This window comes from Periophthalmus magnuspinnatus, chromosome 12, assembly GCF_009829125.3.
Source record: "Periophthalmus magnuspinnatus isolate fPerMag1 chromosome 12, fPerMag1.2.pri, whole genome shotgun sequence".
NCBI lineage: Eukaryota > Metazoa > Chordata > Actinopteri > Gobiiformes > Gobiidae > Periophthalmus > Periophthalmus magnuspinnatus.
The window spans coordinates 2,166,092-2,191,991 of record NC_047137.1 but is presented as its reverse complement, the minus strand read 5'-3'; the positions used below and the strand labels follow the sequence as shown (position 1 = coordinate 2,191,991).

Genomic DNA, 25,900 nt, shown 5'->3' with positions numbered 1-25,900 from the left:
ACAGAATACGCATGAAATAGGCCCACAAGATGAATTGCAATCAAACTGAAGAAGCATAATTTCTTTCACAAACAACAAAATCTCCTGTCTTATTCTGCATAAAAACTGTTAACCCTATAGTTTAGATCTGTACAAACATGTTTTGAAATGTGATTCTTGTAATAGTTTGTCAGGTCAGATCTCAGCCTTTTTGTCAATTCTTCTGAATGCATGAACTTTGAACATCTAATCAGAATCACAATCCTTGCCAGAAAAATCACAACTGGACATTTTGCACAAATTGTTCAACTCAAACATGAAACAACAGTATGAAGTTATGATGTACTGGTTAATCGCAGTCACTAAAACAGTGAATTTGTTTTGCTAAACAGTGAATGTGTTTTGCTAAAAGTAGCAGAAAATTGCAGCCATTTTCTGGAAGAAAATAAAATCCCTGAATATGTAAATAAATATAATAAATGAATTATGGGCCGATATGCCAGTTGATAAATTTGGGATATATATTATATAGATTTTTTTTTGTCAGTGGGAACAGCTCCTGAGCCCACTTATTCAACTAAATAAATAACAATTTATTTATGCATGCATGCACTCCTTTACTTGCGTTCTTCTGTGTCTGGATGGGTTTCCTCCTGGCACTCTGTTTTTCCCCATCAACCCAAAACATGCACAAATCCTCCAGCTAAGGTAGTCCTGACCAAGACTAGCGCAAGATGTAGAGATGGGTACCACTGCTCCTGATAGGTTTAATCCAGAGACACTGAAGGATGGGTCAAATGCACAGGAGAAATTACCTTATGGGGACAAAAAGGCTGCTCTAACCTAAACCTAACCTTGCCTAAGGATACAACCACTGTATGCATACATGGGAAAATGTTTGTAATATTAGTTTTCTGTTGTTTGTATCTGATGCCTGCAGTGCTGTGAGCTTTGATAGACAACCAGTATAATCACTGAACATTAATACCTTTTACATGTGAAAATACTGTTGTTTTGTTGTTTGTAGCTGATGCCTGCAGTGCTGAGGGCTCTAAAAGGCCGGGCAGCTCGGGTGTGTCTGACTCAGGAGTTAAACCAACACGTGCTTCAGAACAGAGCCGTGCTGGACGACCAACAGTTTGATTACATCGTCCGAATGATGAACTGCACTCTACAGGTTAGGCACACTACATTGAAGTAGACATATTATGCTTTTTCAGGCTCTTTCTATTCAGCTATAACGTAAGTAGATCATCATTTTACATTTTGTTCACTGTAAAACGCTATTTTTTATCTAAAGTGGCTTAATAATAAAAAACAGCCTGTTGACTTCATGTGCTAAACTGCAGAAGTGATTGGCCACGCCTCTTCATAGTGGTAGTTCACTGTGGGAGGGGGATCCGATTTCTGTGAATAATCAAAGGTAAGTACAAAGCAGTGGGTGGGGATAGGAGGGAGATGGAAACAGGAATTTTTTGATCACTCAAGCCTCAAGTCCAGGACAATTCAGGATTACTCAAATATGCTTTACTGAACTCTGAAAATTTCAGTTTTCACCAACCCCTATCCCCGCCCACAACTTTTGTACTTACTTTGTACTCAAACAGCCCAGTTTAGACTAGGGTTCAAAAATATCAGGTAGCAATTTTTCAACAATGAAAAAAACACTGCTCACTATGATGAAATGCCACTATGAAGAGGGAGTGCAGTCTTTCAAACAAGGATTCAACATTATATTAATGTGCATTTGTGGTCTATTTTACAGTCCATCCTCCTTTGATTTGATACTCGGATTGATTGAAAAAATTTGGAATATTTGTCACAGCTAACGAGAAGTGCAGTGTTTTTCTTTAGATGATTTGCTCTGGTCACATCAATGTAATAGTTTTGAATGGGATTTGTTTCCTAGTCATGAGTTTTATTGTTGGACTAACTAAATGAGTCATCTCCCTCCAGGACTGCTCCCACATGGACGAACATGGCATCGCTGCTGCTCTGCTCCCATTGGTTACAGCCTTCTGCAGAGTAAGTTCATTCGACTTAGTTTATATATATTTATATATATAGATAGATAGATAGATAGATAGATAGATGATATATATATATATACATACATACATACATACATACATACATACATACATACATACATACATACATACATACATACATACATACATACATACATACATACATACATACATACATACATACATACATACATACATACATACATACATGCATGCATGCATGCATGCATGCATGCATGCATGCATGTATGTATGTATGTATGTATGCATACAAACAAACAAACAATTTGTTATTCCGCTTGCAGAAACTGGGAGCAGGGATCACACAGTTTGCCTACAGCTGTGTCCAAGAGCACACGGTCTGGACAAACATGCAGTTCTGGGAGGCCATGTTCTATAGTGATGTTCAGAACCATATCAGAGCGCTGTATCTGGAGAGCGAAGACGATCAGGGCAACCATGTGAGAATACCTGTTTTATTGTACCTAAACATTACTTTAAGTAGGAATGATACGATTTTTTATTTTTTTTGGAGCCGGTATCGATATCTGATACTTGATTTGTTGCTGCTACTAATCTTGTCAGTTGCCCTCCAGGGAACAGTGAAAAACTGAGCAGAATATGTCTTTCTACCCCATGTTCATCGTGTATTTGTCCCTGTCAGGAACAGGAGGGCGGGGATAGCAGGCGAGAACTGAGTGCATTGGAGCTAGCGTCAGAGCAGAGCCGACTGTGGCCGACTCTGAGTAAAGAGCTTCAGACTGAGCGTGTGCAAAAAGAGGAGAGCACGGTGTTCTCTCAGGCCATCCACTATGCTAACCGCATGAGCTACCTCCTTCTGCCCCTGGACACGAGCAAGAACCGACTACTGCGGAGCTCCGGGCTGGGCGACGTGGAGAGTGTCAGCAACAGCTACGTCACAAACAGGTACAGGCTAATGCTAACAGCTACATCACAAACAGGTACAGGCTAATGCTACCAGGTGCGGCACAAACATGTACACATGAATCCTAACTGCTATTTGAGAAACGGGTACATGTTAATGCTAACAGGTACACGCTAATGCTAACAGCTATGTCACAAACAAGTAGTTAGTTAGAATATTTATTTCAAGCCTACAGGTATAATTCACATAATAACTTAACAGTACAGACACATATAGACACATGGTTTGAAAAGGGGATGGATGAAGCAAAGCTTATACATTTCCAAATGTAAATTAAGTAGAAGAGGGTAAATAGATGCCTTGAACATTATTTGAGCTGTCTTAAAATTCACCAGATCATGAAGTTTTAAATCTGATCATTTTAAAAACAGTGGCTCCCTCCAAACCATGGGAATTCCAAACTTCAGACAACTCTTCTTGCCTTTAGTCCACTGACGCAGATACTCGGTGCATGACTTGCATGCATGTGTGGCGCCCAAGCTTCATCTTGGTCACCAAGTTTAACAAACTAAGCATGGTAAGCACGCTTTATGAAACTTGTGACTTGATTCCTGTTAGGAACATTGGTGTATTCACCGCAGATGTAGCAGAATATGTCAGGCTTATTTTTGCAAGATCTTCTAGTCGAAGCCATTTCATTCACTTGTAATATAAAAAGACACATGGCACATGCAAAATCTTCAGAATTTGTTTATTGCGAGAAATATAACAGAATTTTGCATCATATGACGTGAAAATACTCATACATGTAAACAAAATCGTCCAAAAACAAATATGTAGCTTAGTTCAGAACGTTGACCTGATTGAGCAAAACAAAGCAAAACACAAATGTGATTTTTGGATTCAGCACATCAAAATTATCCTAAATCAGCTAAAAAATCTTAGACAATAAATTTAGTGTTGACCAGTGTAATTTATATTCATCAGTCACATTTTTAAACTTATTCATTTCCATAGTTACTTGAGCCAAAAGCTGCTTCAAATTATCCCCTGAGCATATAATAGTATCATCAGCAAAAACAACACATTTCATTAGCTTAGATATTTTACACTGGGGCAGTTTGCAGCCGAGTGTGAAGTGGCTGTGATGAGAATCAGCTCCTCCAAATACGAGGCCATAGTTCTCAACAAGAAAAAGGTGGTTTGCCCTCTCCGGGTGGGTGGTGAATCTCTGCCTCAAGTGGAGGAGTTCAAGTATCTCGGCGTCTTGTTCACAAGTGAGGGAAGGATGGCACGTGAGATTGACAGGCGGATCGGTGCAGCATCTGCAGTGCTGCGGTCGCTGTATCGGTCCGAGACATACTTTCTACAATACGACAGTTCATCTTTCTGTCAGTATATAAAATCACACCTCCTCCTCTTTTATGCTCTCTATTGGTACAAAACATTTCACAACCCTTCGATTTAATGTCAGTACCTTTATCCCCATTTATCCATGTGTCTGAGATTCCAATGGAGTATAAACTTCCGCTATTAGAATGAAGTAGAGATATTTTTTGGTCCAGTATAACATTTTTATTAAATGTCATGTCTGTGAAATATAAACAGTTATGGCCTATACTTTGAAGAATGTTATCTAGATAGATTTTGTTCACATTATTATGAACTTTGTAATCTTTGTACAAAGTTATAATCAAAGTTGTAATCAATATAATCTAAGTGCAAAATTTAGTTTTAAGTCATGAAAGTTTGTACTCAAATCTTCATCGTCAGATTAACCTGCACATGCTAACATGTGCAGGTTAATGCTAATAGCTCCCTCACAAATAGGTACAGGTTAATGCTAACAGGTGCAGGCTAACGCTAACAGTTATGTCACAAACAGGTGGAGGCTAATGCTAACAGCTACATCATAAACAGGTACAGGCCATGTTATTGTATTGGAGCACATCACTGACCTGAATGCTGTCAAACGTGTTGTTAATGCTAGCGGAAGCTGATTTGTCTGTTATTAATGTTCATATCTTGATTTACTGACACAATGGTGAAATGAAAATACCAGGATCATGTAGAGCGGGTTAATACTAACCAAAAAGACAAGCCTGGCAACAGCAATTACAGAGAGATGGGCTTACTTCCAATTTAGAATGAGATGGCTAGCAGGTTACTATGTCCATATGACCAGTGGTTCTTAACCTTGTTGGAGGTACTGAACCCCACCAGTTTCATATGCACATTCACTGAACCCTTCTTTATTGAAAAATAAAATATGATTTTTTTCAAATTCACGACACGTGTGTTTTACTGGTGCACAAAATGAACCGTGCATTAACATCACTGTGTTCAAAGAATAAATACAATGCATGAACTCACAACTAATTACATACATACCTTTTCACAAAGACATGACCTTTTTTAATACTACCACACTGAAATGGTTTTAATTTTTAACCTTATGTATTCCAATAATGAACTTATTGTATTTATGCTATTTATTATTTTTTACATTTTTAACACACACCGTAACTCCACAACCAATTGTGCTCTCATGTAAATTCAAACGGCGTCTCAAAGCAGAGACATGGGGCTCTTTAAATATGTTACTGTCATTACAGTAATGCGCTTCCATGGTGCCTCGAAGACGACCAATTAGAGCGCAGTTGTCACTGGGATCCTCCCAGTCAATGCCGGGGCATCACTCTGGCCGTGTCTCATGCTGTGTCTCAATTTACCAATGTGCCCTCAAATGCTTGCTGCGTTTGAACGGCGCATTTAAGTCGGGCGGGTACTTCGATAGGCACACCGAAGGGTGCATTTGTCAAATTGGGACACTGGAGATACTCGCAGTCTGCGAATCATATGAGTTGGGTGCGTGTCTTGACCTCCGCTGAACTCCTGAGACTGACTCACCGAACCCCTAGGGTTCGATCAAACCCAGGTTAAAGACCACTGATATAGACAGTCTGAGTCATACACATGGGTCCAATCCTGGGTGTGATTGACAGGTGGATTAGCCAATCAGGGGCATCTGTATCCAAACAAATATGGCTACTTACAAGAAAAAAGGAAAAAAAAATATCACCAGGGACTTAAAACATGGCAGATTTCGGCAGAATCAATGAGCAGATCACTAAACGTTGTTCATCTGAGGAGAGAATGATAGTTGACCAATGAGCTCCTTGGCTCACATGCATCATTGAGATAAACAAATCTGGTTGCTCTGACACAGTGGAGGGATCAAGCCATTTTAGATCAATTTTGTGCACAGTGTGTAGAATGAACAAAAAGTAAAAAGATTTTTGTTCATTGTTTTCTATGATGATGACGACAGTAGAACATCAATAAATAACACATAAAAAGCACATCATATGTCTCCTTTAACTGTATGTTTTTCCCTTTTCAGTATCGCAGGCAGCATGGCAGAGAGCTATGACACAGAGAGTGGCTTTGAGGATGCAGAGAGCTCAGACGTTGCCAACTCTGTGGTGAGGTTCATAAACCGATTTGTGGACAAAGTCTGTAACGAGAGTGGAGTCACCAACGAGCACCTCAAGGCCCTGCACACCATGATCCCAGGTACTAAGGGGCTATATTTAGATTATTAGGATTTATATTTTCGATTTACAATCTTAACATACGGCCGTATCTCTCCTCAGACATTGTTCAAATGCACATAGAGACACTGGATGCAGTGCACAGAGAGAGCAAGCGCCTGCCCCCGATCCAAAAGGTAAACAAGTCAGTCTTCTACCTCTCCCTGGACCCAAGTCCCCAGCACCACACCCAGACTGTTGCTGCCCCTGGGTCTATTCCCAGATCCACCCCTCGATCTACCCCTCGATCGGCCCCTGGTTCCATGCCCCGTTTGGCTCATGGGTCTGCCGCCCGATAGGCCCTTGCAGTTTGGGCTCAGCCTCTCAGGGCCCCTGGAGGTACGTGGAGCCACAGCTCCAGTGCACGCCGCAATTTGAGGTGGAGACTGCCTTCTGACTGAAGGGTGCAGTGAACATCACAGGGCTGTGTGATGGGCTCAGTCAATATAATTTTTTTTTTTTTTTATGAAAGGAGAATTGCAGACAGCCTTTTATCATGAGATTACTGAGTTGAGGGAGTTTTTAATTGATTGAGAGATTAGAGAAGCAGCAGGGGCACAACAATTTGATCTTCTTCACTGTGGAGTGAAGCAGTTTTGGCTTAAGCAAAATTCAACTAAAACAAAGATATTAAAGCCACAATATGTAACTTTTTAGCCAAAACCTAGACTAAAATAAAAGCATGTTTTTTTGTTTCTCTTGTTTTACTCCATATCTTTGGTGAAGTTACTGTAGAAATCAGAAGTTTGCATTCACTATACAAAAAAGACACACTTTTTAGTCACTGGCTGACATGAACTTAGAGTAAACTTTTCCTGTTTTAGGTCAATTAGGATTACCAAAATGATTTTTATTTGCTAAATCCTAGACTAATGAGAGAAGGATTTAAAAAAAACAACAAAACAAAACAATGTTTTCTTTACTTTCTACAAAGTCAAAAGTTTACATACATTTTATTAGTATTTGTTACCATTTTCTTTAAACTATATGACTGGGGTCAAATGTTTTGGATATTCTTCCACAAGCTTCTCACAATAGATGGCAGGAATTTTGGCTTATTCCTCCTGACAGAACTGGTGTAATTGAGCCAAGTTTATAGGCTGCCTTGCTCGCACATGCCTTTCCAGGACTGCCCATACATTTTCAATAGGATTGAGATCAGGGCTTTGTGATGGCCACTCCAAAACATTGACTTTGTTATCCTTAAGCCACTTTGTAACCAGTTTAGCAGTATTCTTTGGGTCATTGTCCATTTAGAAGATCCATTTGTGCCCAAGCTTTAACTTGTTTATGATGTCTTGAGATGTTGCTTCAGTATTTACACATAATGTTCCTTCCGTATGATGCCATCTAGTTTGTTAAGTGCACCAGTCATTCCAACAGCAGCAGAACAAGCCCACAATATGATGCTGACATCTTTGTATTTCACAGTTGGGATGGTGTTCTCAGTCCTGCAAGCTTCCCCCTTTCCCCTCCAAATGTAATGATGCTCATTATAGTCAAACAATTCAATTTTTGTTTCATCAGACCACAGGACATGTCTCCAAAAATGAAGGTCAGGTCCCTGTGCACATTTGCAAACTGTAATCTGGCGTTTTTAAGTTTCTTTTGGAGTGTTAACTTCTTCATGGCAGATTGGCCTTTCAGGCCATGTTGATACAGTACTTGTTTCACTGTGAATAATGGCACAGTCTTACCAGCTTCAGCCAGCTTCTTCACAAGGTCTTTTGTTTTGTTCTTGGGTTGAGATGCACTTTTCAGACAAAAGCATGTTCATCTCTGGAACTCAGAACCCATCTCCTTCCTGAGCGGTATGATGGCTGGAAATCAATGGCCAAGGTTGAACAGATGGCACCTTCAGGCATCTGGAAATTGCACCCAAAGATGAACCAGACTTGTGCAAGTCCACAATTCACTTCCTGATATCTTGGCTGATTTGTTTGGACTTTCCCATGATGTTACACAAAGAAGCAGTGGTTTTCAGGTGTGTCTTCAAATACATCCACAGGTGTGTATCTAATTAAATCAGATGTTTTCAATCAGAAGCTTCCAAAGACATGACATCATCATCATCTCCGTTTTCCTATTTTTTTTTTTTTTTTTGTTGAATAGTAATCTTTATGTAAACTTCTGACTTTGGAGAAAGTAATGAAAAATTGTCTCAACAAATCCTTCTCATTATTCTGACATTTAGGAAATAGAAATCATTTTGGCAATACTAATTGACCTAAAACAGGAAAAGGTTAATCTGATTTCATGTCAGAGAGTGAGAAAAAAAGTGTATGTGTCTTTTTATATAGTGTAATATTTATATATATATGTGTGTGTGCATAAACTTCATGGAGGATGAAGTGTGCTAGGACTGAACAAGAAAAAAATAATTAACACGAAACTCATTCAACTCCTGTAGGACTCTGGAATCTTGTTTAGTTTAGTCTAGTTTAGTTAGTTTTAGTTTTGTCTCTCAATGTAGACTATTTTCTCACACAGCCGTGGTGACTCTGAGTTGAGCTTGACCTGTTCCCCCTTCAAAACACTTCCTCTCCACTTCCTGTTAGAGTCTACTTCCTGTCGGTTTACTTTCTGTCCTTGTGTCCTGTGTTTGAGTGCTGTGTGCATATGTTACAGTGGCTGTACTCACAGGTAGTCATTTATTTTGTGTCTGCTGCTTATGCTCCAGGATGTCAAACATATCAGGAAGGGATGTAAAAAGCCAGAGGATAAAAATGGAAGCCTAAAGAGAACAAATATTTCTTTGACTGTGTTCACATGACAGTAATAATAATAACCAAAACAATAACAATTAAATCTGCACGGGGCGATAAAGGCCAAAATCAGCATTTATATGTTACTACTCTTTTATTTATGAATTTTAGTGTTTTACAGTGATGGGAACATTTAACATGCACATGTTTTCTCTTCCCAACATCCATTCCCATCATTTCTACACAGAAAACATAACACAAATGTAACAAAAGGGAGCGACCATCAACTGCACATCAATCATCCATTTAGTTACACTCTTAAATAAAACTCAGCCTTTTTAGATTCGTGTATTCAACCCACTTTTCCCAATAAGACACAAACATTATTTCTTCCATTTTATAAATGTCTAATGTTATTTCCCACCATGTTGTCAAATTTGGTCTTTCCTGTGACCATTTCTTTGTTATACATTTCTTGCTGGCAACCAGTAAGGCACTAAACAGGCATTTGTCTTTTTTCATCCAGTCCTGTGGTACAGAAGACAGATTTTATTCCAAAGGGAAATGTACATTTGAATATGTCATGCAATGTTCTATGAACATCAGTCCAATATTTCTTAATCAGTGGGCAGTCCCACATAATATAGAAGTGATCCACTCGTTGATTACCGCACTTTCTCCAGCAGAGCAGTCATCTGACATGGGATAATAAGCACCTAATCAAAGTCTTCTAGCCAAACTTCCATCTTTGTGAGGCAGTACATTTCCATTGATGTTTCCACATAGATGTCCATTCTTCCTCTGGTTTGTTTATTCCTGCTTCTTTCTCCTATAGTGCTTTAACCTTGCCAGTTGAGTGGGACTTATGATTTGGCATAAATTTATATATAAAGGAAATAGGTTTCTTATTATTACCATCATATGCATTTTTAAGAACATTTAACAGGTCCATATTCGCCTCTGACACCATATGAATCTTTGAGTCTATGTAATGCTGTATTTGCAAATATTGGTAAAAATTGTACTTTTCCAAATTATATTTATGTCTAAGGAACACCACCCCTCGTCTACGGCCAGACTTATATGAAGGCAAGATAATCACAAATAATCATCATAAAATAAACATTAAAACAGAAGAGTGCAGAATAAAAACCTTTCAGTCATATGCACATCTAAACAGAACTGTTTTGAACCTGGATTTAAATATTGTCAAAGTAGAGGCCTGTCTCACATCTTCAGGAAGACTGTTCCAGGTATTAGTTGCCATCCATCCATCCATTTTCTTCCGCTTATCTGGGGCCGGGTTGCGGGGGCAGCAGTCTAAGCAGGGACTCCCAGACTTCCCTCACCCCGGACACGTCCTCCAGCTCCTCCGGTGGGACCCCAAGGCATTCCCAGGCCAGCCGAGAGACATAGTCCCTCCAGCGTGTCCTGGGTCTTCCCCCGGGCCTCCTCCTGGTGGGACATGCCTAGAACACCTCCCTAGGGAGGCGTCCAGGAGGCATCCTGAGCAGATGCCCGAGCCACCTCAACTGGTTCCTCTCGACGTGTAGGAGCAGCAGCTCTACTCCGACCTCTTCCCGTGTGACCGAGCTCCTCACCCTATCCCTAAGGTGTGCGCCCGGCCACCCTGCGGAGGAAACCCATTTCAGCTGCTTGTATCCGTGACCTTGTCCTTACGGTCATTACCCAGAGCTCATGACCATAGGTGAGGGTAGGAACGTAGATTGATCGATAAATCGAGAGCCTTGCCTTTGGACTCAGCTCCTTCTTTACCACAACGGACTGATACAGTGACCGCATCACTGCAGACGCTGCACCGATCCGCCTGTCAATCTCACGCTCCATCCTTCCCTCACTTCCGCCCTTCGAGACAACTGTTGTTGTGATTTTGGGCGTTACAAAAATAAATGAATTGAATTGAATTGAACTTGTGAACAAGACCCCGAGATACTTGAACTCCTCCACTTGAGGCAGAGACTCACCACCCACTCGGAGAGGGCAAACCACCTTTTTCCGGTTGAGAACCATGGCCTCGTATTTGGAGGAGCTGATTTTCATCCCAGCCGCTTCACACTCGGCTGCAAACCGCCCCAGTACCTGCTGCAGGTCCTGGCTCGAAGAAGCCATCAGGACAACATCATCCGCAAACAGCAGAGATGAAATCCTGTGGTTCCCGAACCAGACCCCCTCCGGCCCCTGGCTGCGCCTAGAAATTCTGTCCATAAATATAATGAACAGAACCGGTGACAAAGGGCAGCCCTGGCAGAGTCCAACATGCACCGGGAACAGGGCTGACTTACTGCCGGCAATGTGAACACAGCTCCTGCTCCGGTCATACAGGGACCGGACAGCCCTTAGCAAAGCGCCCCGGACCCCATACTCCCAGAGCACCCCCCAAAGGACACCATGAGGGACACGGTCGAATGCCTTCTCCAGATCCACAAAACACATGTGGACTGGTTGGGCATACTCCCATGAACCCTCAAGGACCCGATGGAGAATATAGAGCTGGTCCAGTGTTCCGTGACTAGGACGAAAACCACACTGCTCCTCCTGAATCCGAGGTTCGACTATCGGTCGGATTCTCCTCTCCAGTACCCTGGAATAGACCTTACTGGGAAGGCTGAGGAGTGTGATTCCCCTGTAATTGGAACACACCCTTCGGTCCCCCTTCTTATACAGAGGGACCACCACCCCGGTCTGCCATTCCACAGGTACTGTCCCCGACCGACACGTGATGTTGCAGAGACGTGTCAGCCAAGACAGCCCCACAACATCCAGAGACTTGAGGTACTCAGGACGGATCTCGTCCACCCCCGGAGCCTTGCCACCGAAGAGCTTGCCAACCACCTCGTGACTTCAGCCAGGGTGATGGATGAGTCCGCCTCCGGGTCCCCAGTTTCTGCTTCCTCCTCGGAAGACGTGACAGTGGGATTGAGGAGATCCTCAAAGACCAGGGGAAAACATCCCCAGTCAAGGTCATCCGCTCTCCACCCGCACTGTAAACAGTGTTGGTGAAGCACTGCTTACCCCTCCTGAGGCGTTGGACGATTTGCCAGAATCTCTTTGAGGCCGTTCGATAGTCCTCCTCTATGGCCTCCCTGAACTCCTCCCAACCCCGAGTTTTTGCCTCTGTGACTGCCCGAGCCGCGGCACGCTTGGCCCGCCTGTACTCATCGGCTGCCTCAGGAGTCCCACGAGCCAACAAGGCTCGATAGGTCTCCTTCTTCAGCTCGACGGCATCCCTTACTTCCGGTGTCCACCACCGGGTTCGGGGATTGCCGCCGCGACAAGCACCGCAGACCTTACAACCACAACTATGAGCAGCTGCATTGACAATAGAGGTGGAGAACATGGCCCACTCAGAGTCCATGTCCCCAGCCTCCCCAGGGATCAGGGAGAAGCTCTCCCGGAGGTGGGAGTTGAAGACCCCTCTGACAGAGGGCTCCACCAGACATTCCCAGCAGACCCTCACGATGCGCTTGGGCCTGCCAGGTCTGTCCGGCTTCCTCCTCTGCCAGCGGATCCAACTCACCACCAGGTGGTGATCAGTTGACAGCTCAGCCCCTCTCTTCACCCGAGTGTCCAAGACACGCGGTCGGAGGTCAGATGACACGACAACAAAGTCGACCTCCGACCTAGAGTGTCCTGGTGCCACGTGCACCGATGGACACCCTTGTGCTCGAACATGGTGTTTGTTATGGACAAACTGTGACTAGCACAGAAGTCCAATAACAAACCACCACTCTGGTTCAGATCGGGGAGGCCATTCCTCCCAATCACGCCCCTCCAAGTGTCACTGTCATTACCCACATGGGCATTGAAGTCCCCCAGGAGAACAACGGAGTCCCCGGTTGGTGCACTGTCTAGTACCCCTCCCAGGGACTCCAAGAAGGCCGGGTACTCCGCACTGCTGTTTGGCCCGTAGGCCGACACAACAGTGAGAGACCTGTCCCCGACCCGAAGGCGCAGGGACGCGACCCTCTCGTTCACCAGGGTAAACTCCAACACGTGGCGGCTGAGCTGTGGGGCAATGAGCAAGCCCACACCAGCTTGCCGCCGCTCTCCGCGCACCCAGCCCTCTAGTCTCTGTAAGAGGATCCCATGATCCACAGTGTCAAAGGGAGCACTGAGATCTAACAGGATCAAGACTGAGACTTTGCCTGCATCTGTGTTCAGGCAGATGTCATTTGACAAGAGCAGTGGTGGTAACACCTGACTGGAAGACATCAAAGAAGTTATTTATTTTGAGAACATTAATAAGCTGTTGGTAAACAACTTTTTGAAGGACTTTGCCTAAAAATGGCAGATTTGAGATTAGTTAATAATTGTTCAATATTGTGGCATCAAGACTGATCTTCTTTAGGAGAGGCTTGGTAACTGCAGTTTTCAAAGCTCTTGAGAATGTCCCAGATTGAAGTGACATGTTAACTATTGAGGACAGACTTTAGAAATTTAGAGGGTAACGCATCGAGGCAGCATGTAGATGAACTCAGACTGGTGACAATCTCTTGGACAGTTTTGTTAGTTACAGGTGCAAAGTGAGTCAGCTCTAAGTGTGTAGGTGGGTGCTGGGTTGTTATTTGCGTCGTGGAATTGATGGCATTTTTAATGCCCTGAACCTTGTCATTAAAGAACACTGCAAACTCATTGCATTTAGATGTGGAAATTTGTTCTAACAGCAGCGGAGCTGGAGGGTTTGTTAATCTGTTTACTGTTGCAATAATGTCAGAAAAATACTTCTCCCTTGTTCTACATAAAGTATAGTTGTACATGTGCATCTTTTCTCTGTAAATATCATAATGAACCTGGAGCTTTGACTTGTGCCATTCCCGCTTGGCCCTCCGGCACTCCCTTTTCCCTGCCCTGACCGAGTCATCGTTCCTCCATGGCACTTTCTGCTCATCTTTAACCATTAACCTTCATTGGGGCAATGGTGTCCAGAACATTCAAAACAGACAAAGTTCAACAAATCATCAACATTAGAACATGAGGCATTTTCAAAGTGTATCATTTCCATGAACAGTGCATGTGTTATCATGTATGTGTCTCCTTGGAACAACTGCAGGAGCAGCCGCTGGTTTGGGAATAACAGACAGGTCAAAAAAGACACAGAAATGATCAGACAGAGCAATATCCACCACATTGACATTTGAAATATCTACTCCTTTTGTAAATTATATCATAGCTTTAAATCTTGTACATTGTTGCGTTCAGGTCATCAATGTGCACAAATGTTTCATTGAGTCGGACTCAATTGGACATCACCTGTGCGAAATATGCATGTTTTAATGCTTTTGAAAATTCCCACTGATTTGCGGATTAGCCACACACATATTTTTATATTTTTAAGTCATCAAAAATATAAACAATAATATTTAATTGCACATGGATCTAAATTATGTTGACAAATTTTCAAGCCGTTTGAAAAAAAATTCAAACGGCAGGTGGAATTCAGGTGGAAATATGAAAAGTAAGGGACGTGCAATTTAGCAAAGTTTACCTTCTTTTGGTAAACTTGAATTTTAGACCATAATTTGATTAGTGTAGAGCATATTTTTAGTCTACAACCAAGTCCAGTGCTCTGAACCTCATGCATTTCAATGGCACATTTCTTATGTTACCATGGTAACATGGTTGCAGATAGAGGTATGTCCTCATTGGCTTTTTTGATCAGTATGTGAAGGAGGATGTATGTGCCAAATTTCAGTTGTCTGAGAAATTTTGCAAAAATTTATTGGAGTTGTTGAATGGCACTACCGCGTTATTTTTCAATATTTTTACGAATTAATTTCCACCCATTATTTTTCTCCTAAACCATAAAAGCTAGAGTCATGTGACTTTCTCACATTGTGCCCCATCACAAATAAGACCCCTGTGAATTTTTTCACAACTCCACGACAAATTTCTTCTTTGAACGTGTCTGGCTTGCAAATCCCTAAATCATATTTCAAATGTAATTGATAAGTTTTAATTGCACTTGGGTTGAGCCAGATTTACAGTGTTTAAAATGTTTGCATATTTTTTGTCATGTCCTGACATGTTCTGTTTGTTTTTTTGTTTTTTTTATGCGATTTTCTGAATTTTCCCATGTTCCCACTGGCCCCATGGAAATCAGAATTTGAGATGGCGAGTTGTCTTTCATTATTTTTTCTCAGGGTCTTTGGTCACAATTAGAGCAAACTTTTGGTACCGGTCACTGGCATGTCGGATTGGGTTTACTACTTAATTTTTTCGATTTTCGGTTTTAATTACTCCGGGATGTTGTCCTAGGCTCAGGTCTAACAATGAAAATTATTATGATAATTTTAATAGTTAATAATAATATGTTTTTTTCCACATTTGTGGATCATAAGTTTGGAGATTTCTTTAAAAACAGTGAAGAGATTATGACATCAAATTCTTGAACATGAATGCAACTTATGTATCAGATTTATGTTCATATATCGGCATCTGAAACACCTCTGATATCCAGGTAATATTTTGTTTAGATTTATCTTTTTGAACAGGCCTGACTATAGTTACATTGGAAAATTGAGATTGAATCTAAAGAGGAGGGTATATGGTACATAGTTATACTAAATAAATACATACCAAACACATTAGATTTAATTTATTTTAGCCTTCATTTAAAACTTCATGCCCCAGTTCTGGTTTCCCTCCATAAAGTGTATGGTGAAAGCAACAACTTGACAAACATCAGGCTGATACACGCTGTCTGCATTCAATTAGAAAACATTTTATCTAGTGCAGACTTATAAGAGACTAATGTTATTGGCTGTGCACCCTGCTTCACTTCACCATGCGGAAAAGCTGCTTTAAAGCTGTGCTAGTGGCCAAACAACTCATGCTTTTACTAACTAAGGGTTTGTGAGAGCTAGGAACGAGTGAATTTAAAGGCCCTATATTGCACAATAACATACTTGGAGTTGTGTTTTGTTTCATTCACACATGTTTGAGTAAACCTGGTTTATTAGTCTGTATATATACATATACAAAGCTCAAAATGCTTTGCTCCACCCTGTGATTTCATGTAGTGGTGTTTTTCTTTAACAGCTACCTTTTACCTCAGTAGAGATTGTCATTTCCAGGGCTGAAATCATCAAATTTATTCTAGCAAAGGAAAAACACAGTGGAGCACTTGCTGTATTGCCACATGGCATCTCAAATGTTTTCTGTTTGAAAGAAGAACTCATCCTAAATATGCAGAGTTTGTGTGTTAAACATGTGTGAACGAAACAAAACACACCTCCAGGTATGTTTGTGTTGAGGAAATAATTATATTACAGACTTTAACTGGAGCTTGGTTTCAACACAAGACTATAAAGAATTGACTTAGCTGGAATTATAACAGCTGAGCTGATGTGTGCTGTTAAACACTTCCCTTTCAAATAACATTGCAATCACAAGCTAGCTTGCATTAGCCAACAGTTTTTTAGTCACTCACCTTTGTTTTGAAAATCAAATTTCTAAATAGGGACATGAACACTTGATTGCTGGCTCATGAAAATGTGCTGTTTAAATAAATTATTTTTCTTGTAATTTTAAAACTTAGCAGGCTACATTTGCTAATGTGTGCATTGTATCACCCTGGTAACTGCTTAGCATTCATTCCTAGAAATATATGGGGCCCCCCATAGTGATGATAATAGTAATATACAGTAAAAGTAATATTCAGTTAAAAATGCACAGTGCAGTTATGGTCTGGTGGTGTGGCGGAGTGAGTGATGTTGATGATTTATTTAATAAATTTTTTCAACAGTAGTTCACAATCATTTGAGTGAGTATCTCATAGATTTTGTTTCCTGTTTTTAGCCGAAATTACTGCGCCCGACCCTGCTGCCTGGAGAGGAGCTGGTCATGGAAGGGATGAGGGTGCATTTGGTGCCCGATGGTCGAGAGGAGGCAACTGGGCTGATGGGAGGACCGCCCTTGCTGCTAGCTGAGGGAGCCATCTTCCTCACCACATACAGGCTCATCTTTAGAGGAACGCCCACTGATCCACTCGGTAAGTGGCTGAGCCAGGGCTGAGCCAGGGCTGAGCCAGGGCTGAGCCAGGGCTGAGCCAGGGAGGTGATGACGTGCTTTAGTCCTGCTTGTGTTGTGTCTCATACTCTTTGGTCTGTCATATGCAGTGGGTGAGCAAGTGGTGACTCGGTCCTTTCCCATCGCATCTCTCACTAAAGAGAAGAGGATCTCTGTGTCTCTTCCCACAGACCAGTTTGTACAGGAGGGACTGCAGCTGCGCTCATGCACGTTTCAGGTATACATCCCTATATCTCTATATATCTCTATATCTCTATATATTTGTTGGATTATCCTGATATTATGGCAAGCAATGTGTATTAAAACGGTAACTGCCATCACCATCCCAACATTATGCCATATACCATCTCTGGTGGGTCCATTGCCTGCCTGTCTCCATGGAGATGTTAAATTTGTCTATTTCTGTGGAGTCAAGGGAGTGACACCAACAGGCCAAGTTACAGGTCTGATATTCGGAGAGGCGACCCCAGTCACAGTATGGATACATGTTTTTCAAGGTATGTTTGTATGTGTACTTGAATAAATGCAAGATATAGGTTTAATGCCATATTGTAAAACATTCCAGGCAAAGCATCTCCATGGAGACAAGCACGTAGTAGACCTTTCACCAAAAGTTACACAGTCTATCTTTAAGTATGCACAATAATAGGTTATCTTATATGACCTAAACCAGCTCGTCTATCCCTTTGAAATCTCCCTGTGTTCACGTCTCTATGCTCTGTCCTCTTCCTCTCTTTTAGCTAATGAAGATTGCATTTGATGAGGAGGTGGCCTCAGACTTGGCTGAAGTCTTCAGGAAACACATGCACAAACTGCGCTACCCTCCTCACGTCCAGGGTACCTTCGCCTTCACCATCGGGCAGAGTGGCAAACTGGTGGTGGAGCATAAAGCCAAGGACAAGAACCAGTCCCTCAAGTAAGAACCATGAAAAGAAGTGAAAAGACTATGAGCTCTGATTCACGTAAATATTGTGATACTGTGGCCTGTTACGATAACTGTGGATGCACCAATACAATACTGGTATCTGATATCGGTGTTGATATTAACAGTTTAGATGGATTAGATTTCTGTCCCAAGATATCAGTTCAGTCGATATCCCATTTTAGTCTATAAAATGGTGTTTTACTTAAAAGACAACATGATTCCATTAGTCAATGCTTGTGTTTTTAAACAGGTGATGACAGCTATAAAATACACTTGGGTAATTTTTTACCAAATACCATTTGTGTTTAAGGGTTAGGGGGTTGGAGTTAGGGATTAGAGCCAGGGGATTAATAATTCATTAATTAATATTGTGAGGTTGTGCTTTAACATGTAAATCATATAAAATGCTTTAAAGTCACAGTACTTGGTTTTTACTGTCTTAAAAACATGAAAAACAGATCTAGTTCATTTTAAAGTTCAGTGCACTAGAGTTAATCCTCACTTAGTTTATGCATTCAGAGCATAATAATTATTCTCTGTGATGAGTTTATAAGGGCTGTTTGCAACTTAAGAGACCAGAGCGGAGTTTCCATTATGGTAAAGCTCACAACAACTAGCGTGCTAACGCATAATTCAACAATAAAACACTTATTAACACTTGTTATTAAATGCAGACAGCACACAGCAGACATCTCAAGAGCTGCTTATACAACCCCAATTCCAATGAAGTTGGGACTCTGTGTAAAACTTAAAAAAGTTTACTCAGTTCAATATAGGTTGAAAAGGATTTGCAAATCATTGTATTATTGTATATATATATATTTTTATTTTACAGTCTCCCAACTTCATTGGAACTGGGGTTGTACAATACATCTGTGCTGGGCAAATAGATGGGGGGAAAAATTGGGTATAGACCCTTTAAAAGTGTGCTATTTTGAGCCCCATAGCTGTTCACACAATGGAGGAATGTGGTTTTGCATTATTCATCAGGGGAAACAGAGACCAGGCTTCTGTTCTGTGTTAATCTGTCTCTCACGGCAACAGAAAACATGAGTCCATTATTCAGTCACAAGCACTCACCCAGGCTCTGGTCAAATGTAAAGTAATTGCAGTCTTTTGTGAAATGTTACTGTTTCACGGTCTTACAAATGTCAAGAATAATCAGTTAATAGATAATCATGAATGAATAAGTCACAACATAAGCATATGAATCTAAAAATAATAATTGTAAGAATATTATAAGCAAAAAAATCATCATTTAAACTCCCAAACTCCAAAGAGTAAACCTATTTATAATGACTCAATGCTTCAGTCAAAATGTAGAGGGGCATTTTTCAAATACAATGACGTCACTGCATAACCTCTGTAACTTTGGACCACTGCAAACCCTTTAAAATGTTCTGTTTTTACATTTTGAGATGGTCAAAATCAGGTACAGATAAGGATTTCACGCTTTGGTTATTTTGTGAATAATTGTGAGATCATAATTTTTCTTCTTCAATCTAAAATTTGAGATTGGCACATCCCTAAGCTTGTAAATTGTCTAATAAGTCAATATAATACTAAATATGCAAAGAATGTTGACATTGGAATTCAACTGTCTCCATAGTCTGTATAAAGTGGACTAAGTGGCAACCAAAGAACAAATCCGGCAGTTGAAGATAACACCCTTTCCCGCCCACACAACTGGTTTAGCAGGGAGCGGGCGCTTAGCAACAGGTTTGATTGACAGCGTTAGCAGGACCAACCGGGGAAAGAAGGCACCTGATTTGTTATTAACGTCCGTCTGTTATTAACGTCCATATCTTGATTTAGGGACACAATAACCAAATAATAATGCCAGGGCCCCTGTAGAGCGGGTTAATATGAACTAATATGAACATTTTAAGACCAAAATGACAAGGCTTACTGCAGCAGTTACAGAGAGAAGGGCCACAATTTTTCAATTTAAATTGAATTGGAGCCTTATTCCTAAAGTTGCCGGCATTGCCATTCGGGTTGAGTTTTGCATGGCTGATCTTGACAATGAATAAATTCTATATGGACTATGGAGCCATTTTAAAGCTTCCAGAGAGTCTGTGCAGTGTTAACTGGTTGGTCACATGACCACTGAATGTTTTAAACAAATTACACTACTCATCAGATTTTAGCTGCAAAAACTTATTCCCAAATTCTCCATTTAAATGAATGGGTTTCCCACTTAACCGGAAGAATTGCCACAAAGAAACCGTAGTTTATGGCAAAAGGGCAGGGTGGAATGAGGTTAATAAAATAAATGGACAAACCATGTTCTGCAATATTTTTGATCCTTGTGTTTTTGTAGAACATTGTCCAAAAACCTGGTGAAAAGTGCCAAGCGGACGATCGGGCGGCAGTATGTGACCAGGAAGAAGTACACTGCTCCGACCTGGGAAAACCGCGGCAGCTTTCAGTCCGAGCTCGATGAGGATGAGATCTCAGGTAACAGAGGAGTTGTGGGTGTGGTCACTATAGAAGAAGATTGTGTAGCAACAAACATCAACATCATGTCATCAAATTGGTACAGTACATTTTCCCCAATATTATTACAAGGTATGGTGCGATAAAATACACTTACTTTGGAAAGAGTAAGCATAGTAGTGTTACTTGATCAGATGACATCACAACAGTCTATAGGCCTGTCATATTTAATACAGATGGGATAGCTAAAATTATCATTTCTATTAGTGACTAGACACAAGAACTCACTGTATTACGCTCAAAATCTGCATTGTAACAATATTCAGATTCATCATTTCTTCATGTACCTTTTTGTGGTTTTTCATGGTAAAGTACAGTGTAATCAATATGGAAATCTTCCATCACATTTCTTTTGGGCTCAACTTGCAATGATAATAATAAAGTCTATATAACAAACAAACAAAATAAAAAATCCAAAGTCTTCTAAAAAGTCTAGATTCTAACCTGTCTCTCTCTCTTTAGTGTCTGAGGAGGTGGAGCCAACTTCCCTAACGCTCTCGTCAACCATCCGGTCCTCGGACAGACAGACCATGAGTAATGCGGTGGAGCGAGCATGCTGCAGAGACTATCAGAGGCTTGGACTGGGCACGCTCAGTAACAGCCTCACGCGCTCCAAAAATGAACCCTTCAGGATCTCTACGGTCAACCGCATGTACACCGTCTGCAGGAGGTTAGGGGCTACAAGACCACTGTTATGGGTGATATCGGTATTAGTCTGATAATGAAAATTTAAACTGCATTTGGCAATGATATTTTTCCTGCACTGCCCCAGTGTCTGCTCATGGGTCTTTTTGAACAGAAAAATAAAAAGAAATGGAAATCAAAGAGCAAAAATATGACTGCAATAACCCTATATTACTTCTATAATAGCATTGTTTGTGTCTCCAGTTACCCTGGACTGCTCATCGTGCCACAGACCATCCCAGACAGTACTCTACAGAGGATCTGCAGATGTTACAGACAGAACCGCTTCCCTGTGGTTTGCTGGAGGAACACACGCACTAAGGCCGTGTTACTGCGCTCTGCTGGGCTCCATGCCAAGGGAGTTGTAGGGTTTTTTAAGTCTCCCAACGCTCCAGCCACAGGTAACAGCAGCTAAGAGTGTTAAAAGCACCGAAAATCAGATACTAGTCGATAATAAAACTAGTACTGAAAGTACACTGCCTTGTGCTGTTAAACAAGTCCCTCTCAAATAACATTACAATCACAAGCTAGCTATCATTAGCCAACAGTTTTTCAGTTAGTCACTCCCACCTTTTTGTTGAAAATCAGACTCCTAAACAGTACCATGAGCACTCGTAAAATGTGTTTAAATTTATTTTCATTTTTTTTCATGAGTTCTCAGACCATCTCAAAACTGTGCTTGCCAGTGTGTGCATTGTGTCTCCATGGTAACTGCTGAACATTCCGCCATAGACATACATGTAGAATGCACCCAGTGTGATGTCACTACAAAATATCAATAGCATTTATATGATAAATTTTAGATGAATGGAGTGCTCATTAAATGCACTCAATTGAGTTATTGGTTTACATTCTCCCTGTCTCCTTAGTAAATGTGAAAATTCTTACCTCATATGTTGCTGTGTCTACAGTCCCCTCTCAGGCCGACTCCATCAGTCTGGAGCAGGAGAAGTACCTCCAGGCCATTATCAGCTCTATGCCCTCATACAGCGAGAACAGTGGGAGGAATACACTCAGCGGATTCACCTCTGCACATATGAACAGCTCCGGTACACGAAACCACCCTCTCCTCTTCTCTGCATACTCTGACCCTCTCCTCTGCATACTCTGACCCTCTCCTCTGCACCCTCTGTGTTGAGATATGTTTTCCCGTGTACCCATATGCAATGTTTGGTGGGTGTAACATGATGTTTAACACAGGCTGTCAGTTCACGTGGTAATGGCTCTTCGGTACTTCACTTGTTCACTTGCATGGAATGACAATAAAAGTTATTGCTCTAAACCAGGGGTTACCAACCTTTTTGAAACTGAGAGCTACTTCATGGGTACTGAGTCATATGAAGGGCTACCAGTTTGATGCGCTCTTCTGAAATAACAAATTTGCTGTTTGCCTTTAGTTATACATTATTAATAATGATTGATGATAATCATCTATGCGAAGACACTGATCATGTTAATGGTTTCTCACAATAATTATCAACAATGACAAGCAAGGTGGGAAACATATCAATATTCAGCACTTTAACTTTATTAAACTCAATAATTGTTACATTTTCATTTTCAAAAATGTCCCATTTTCACTTGCCAACAACAAACCTTTTTAACAGAACATGAACTATGTTGCACCATGTTTCAAAAAGTTATCAATTATGTAATGTTAAAGAAAACTCAACTTACATATTTTTAAATAAATCTTGGTTGCTTTTTATGACTTTTTCACTGGTGTTGTGAAAAAAGACTGTTGCTTACCTTACCTTTACCTTACCTTTAGCTTACCTTTAGCTAAAGCTGCCTTTAGCTAACAGGCTTTTTCTCCTGCAGTGCTCGTCCCAGTGGGTAGTTAGCATAGTAGCTTTTGTGACATGCAATAAAGTGTCTCTCCACATTCTGCCACTTTGCCGTCGCCACAGTTGGCCCGCAAATGAGACACACACAGGTTTCTTTTACAGTCGCAAAAAGAACCCCTCTTCCCATTAGTTGTGAAAGTGATAAATTTGCTTTCTTTTTTTCTGCCATGAGGGTGAAAAACTACATTCAGCACGCATCTTCGCAGTGCCCGCTTCCGTACTATCAGCGAGCACACACGTTGTCACACGCACAATAACTTTTGAACCAGAGTAGGTCAGAGTTCACCTTAACTTATCTAAACTTCATTTATAATGAACATATTTTTAAGATATTGCCATTTTTAAATCTATATAAATGCAATTTTATTTCTCCTCTTTATCCACTGCTCCTCTCCTCTACATCCTCTGCGTCCTCTGCTCTATCTGACCCTCTTCTCTGCATCCTCTGCTTCATCTGACCCTTTCAGCTCAGATCTTCCTATAAACTCATATTTTTGTTGCAGATTTGTCTGACAGACTACGACCTGCGAAGCTCGGTGCATTATTCAAACAGGTGGCGGGAGGCAAAGAGGACACCCCGGGAACGTTCAGCCGAGGAGGTGAGGGTTTATTTGGTCATTTGTGGTTATATTGTTATGATCATGTGACATAACATAAGTGATGAGAGCATTGTGAAGTCCCAGTGTTTCCCAACCAGGGGTATGCGAGCACTTGGAATGATTTCATCTCATTGAAACTACATTCGTTCATGTGTAGTTTTTGTACTTTTAACTGAAATATATTTGTTTGGTTTGGGGCAATAAAAACATTTACACGGTTAAAGATGGACTATGTAACTTTTCTGGTGTCTCTGTCCACCACCTGTTTGTCTCCATGGAGATGTTATTGCTTTGCCTATAATGTTTCACATTTATTCAATTACAGGTGTTTTTATAGCTAAGAAAAACATCTTGAAAAACTTTGAGTGGACTGCTCTCTCCACAGATCTGACCTGACCTGCTTGTCTCCATGGAAATAAAGAGTTTAATGCAATACTCTGGAACTGTGAGACTTCCGGAAGTATATTTTTCCCATAGACTTGTCAAAAAATACCAAAAAGCCAAATTTAAAATACAAGATTCTGCAAAATGTTTTAATAATTTGAAGTTTAATAATTAAAGTTTCAGAAACATATTTTAATTTGTTCCCACGTAGCTCATTAGCTCTCAACTTTGAAACTTTTAGTATTGTCTTATCTGAATGTCTATGGGAAAACTTAATGGGGATTTTTTTTGTTTGGAACCACAGGTGAGTGGTCACCGTGGAGCTCCATAGCATCTCCTTGGAGAAAAGCAAGGGACAGATCCGCCACTACAAAAGTTACACAGTGCACCTTTACCTAAATACATACTTGGGACATAGACAAAAGCTATGTCGGAAATCACTGGTGTATTTGCTGTTGCATAGGGCTGGGTTATTTAACAAACCAACTTCTATAGCCTCATTTGTCATTGGCTATATTCATATTTTCATTAAGGTTGCACCAATCCAGTCCTGATACCAATTCCGATACTATGGCTTTAATTATCTGCCAATACTTTTTGTAAATCAGGGACTGTAGATGGAATTTAGATCTTATCTGGTGCAGGACATCTCTGTTTTTATGAGTTTAATATCTCTGTACATTGTCCCTTCAAATAAATTCAGCAAATTTTCCAGGATTGGCGCGGGCGGATATCCGATATCAGTATCAGATTAGTGCATCCCTAATTTTTATACTCACAATTATGGTTAGTCTTAATGATCTCAAATATTGTACCTAAAATATGACCTAGCCCTATTGATGTACCTGTATCCCTCCTTCATCTTGTGCTATGGTTAACGCCCTCTCTGTGTGACCTCAGCTCTGGGTCAAAGGGCGAAGGTCATCTCTCTGTCTCAGCCCAAAGTGTCGACAAAAGGCAAGAGCAGTCCGCGAGGTACAGTCTGACCCGCCCTCCTCCTGTCTTTAACCAATCAGACATTTCTCTCCACAGTCAGCCCTGCCCCCTTCTTGTTTCTAACCAATCAGACAGCACTCTGCAGCGGTGTGCGGACTAATGGCCTGTTCCTGCTTCCTGCATGGACTGTCTGCTCTGTTTTTGGCTGTGGTTGATTCTTGTCTGTTGTAGTGATAGCTGTTGATGTTAAATGGTAAAGAGGGGGTATTATGCAAAATCAACTTTTAGAAGCTTTCTACCATGTTATAACATTGTTTCTTCCAAAAAAAACAAAAAAAAATGGCTGAAGAACATTTGGATGTCATCCAGGCATGTTTGAATAGTCTAGCAATATCTCCCATGCTCTATTCAAACCCTCCTTACAGTTAGCAGTACAAGCCTATCCAAAGCTCAGACCACAGGCCTACATCACCCGTGCTCCCACATGACAGTTCTCCATAAATATACAAAAGCATGATACAAAACTGCACACTACAACTTCACAAGCAATGCGATGTGTGGTAGTTTCATTAATGGGATTCATGCTGATTGTGTTGTGATGGTGCTTAAGATCGAGTGAGCTAAGGGAAGGATGACTCAGGGTGTCAAAAAGAAAGTGAAACTTATAAAATATGTCAACATGTTGTTTTGGGCAAATATAGCATCTTCAAAACAAAAGGTAACATGGTGATTTAAATATGTGTTGTTACCAATTAATACCCCCTCTTTAATGTTGGCCATAGCC

The 25,900-nt window shown here is 41.0% G+C and overlaps 1 protein-coding gene across 6 annotated transcripts in view; it reads left to right on the top strand.

The window, feature by feature from the left end:
• The window catches only part of sbf1 (SET binding factor 1), an 86,799-nt gene that overhangs the window by 48,423 nt on the left and 12,476 nt on the right, over positions 1–25,900 (top strand). For 3 of the 6 annotated variants that reach the window (XM_055225711.1, XM_033976088.2, XM_055225714.1), the window contains 15 exons: positions 1,007–1,156; positions 1,936–2,004; positions 2,315–2,470; positions 2,674–2,936; positions 6,299–6,471; positions 6,552–6,625; positions 17,012–17,204; positions 17,332–17,459; positions 17,983–18,158; positions 20,491–20,627; positions 21,129–21,336; positions 21,555–21,751; positions 22,262–22,399; positions 23,701–23,796; positions 25,081–25,155. In XM_055225711.1, coding sequence (XP_055081686.1) covers positions 1,007–1,156; positions 1,936–2,004; positions 2,315–2,470; positions 2,674–2,936; positions 6,299–6,471; positions 6,552–6,625; positions 17,012–17,204; positions 17,332–17,459; positions 17,983–18,158; positions 20,491–20,627; positions 21,129–21,336; positions 21,555–21,751; positions 22,262–22,399; positions 23,701–23,796; positions 25,081–25,155 — 2,233 coding nt within the window. The remainder of the gene's footprint in view (positions 1–1,006; positions 1,157–1,935; positions 2,005–2,314; positions 2,471–2,673; positions 2,937–6,298; positions 6,472–6,551; positions 6,626–17,011; positions 17,205–17,331; positions 17,460–17,982; positions 18,159–20,490; positions 20,628–21,128; positions 21,337–21,554; positions 21,752–22,261; positions 22,400–23,700; positions 23,797–25,080; positions 25,156–25,900) is intronic. The other 3 variants (XM_055225715.1, XM_055225713.1, XM_055225712.1) reach the window with 2 other exon arrangements.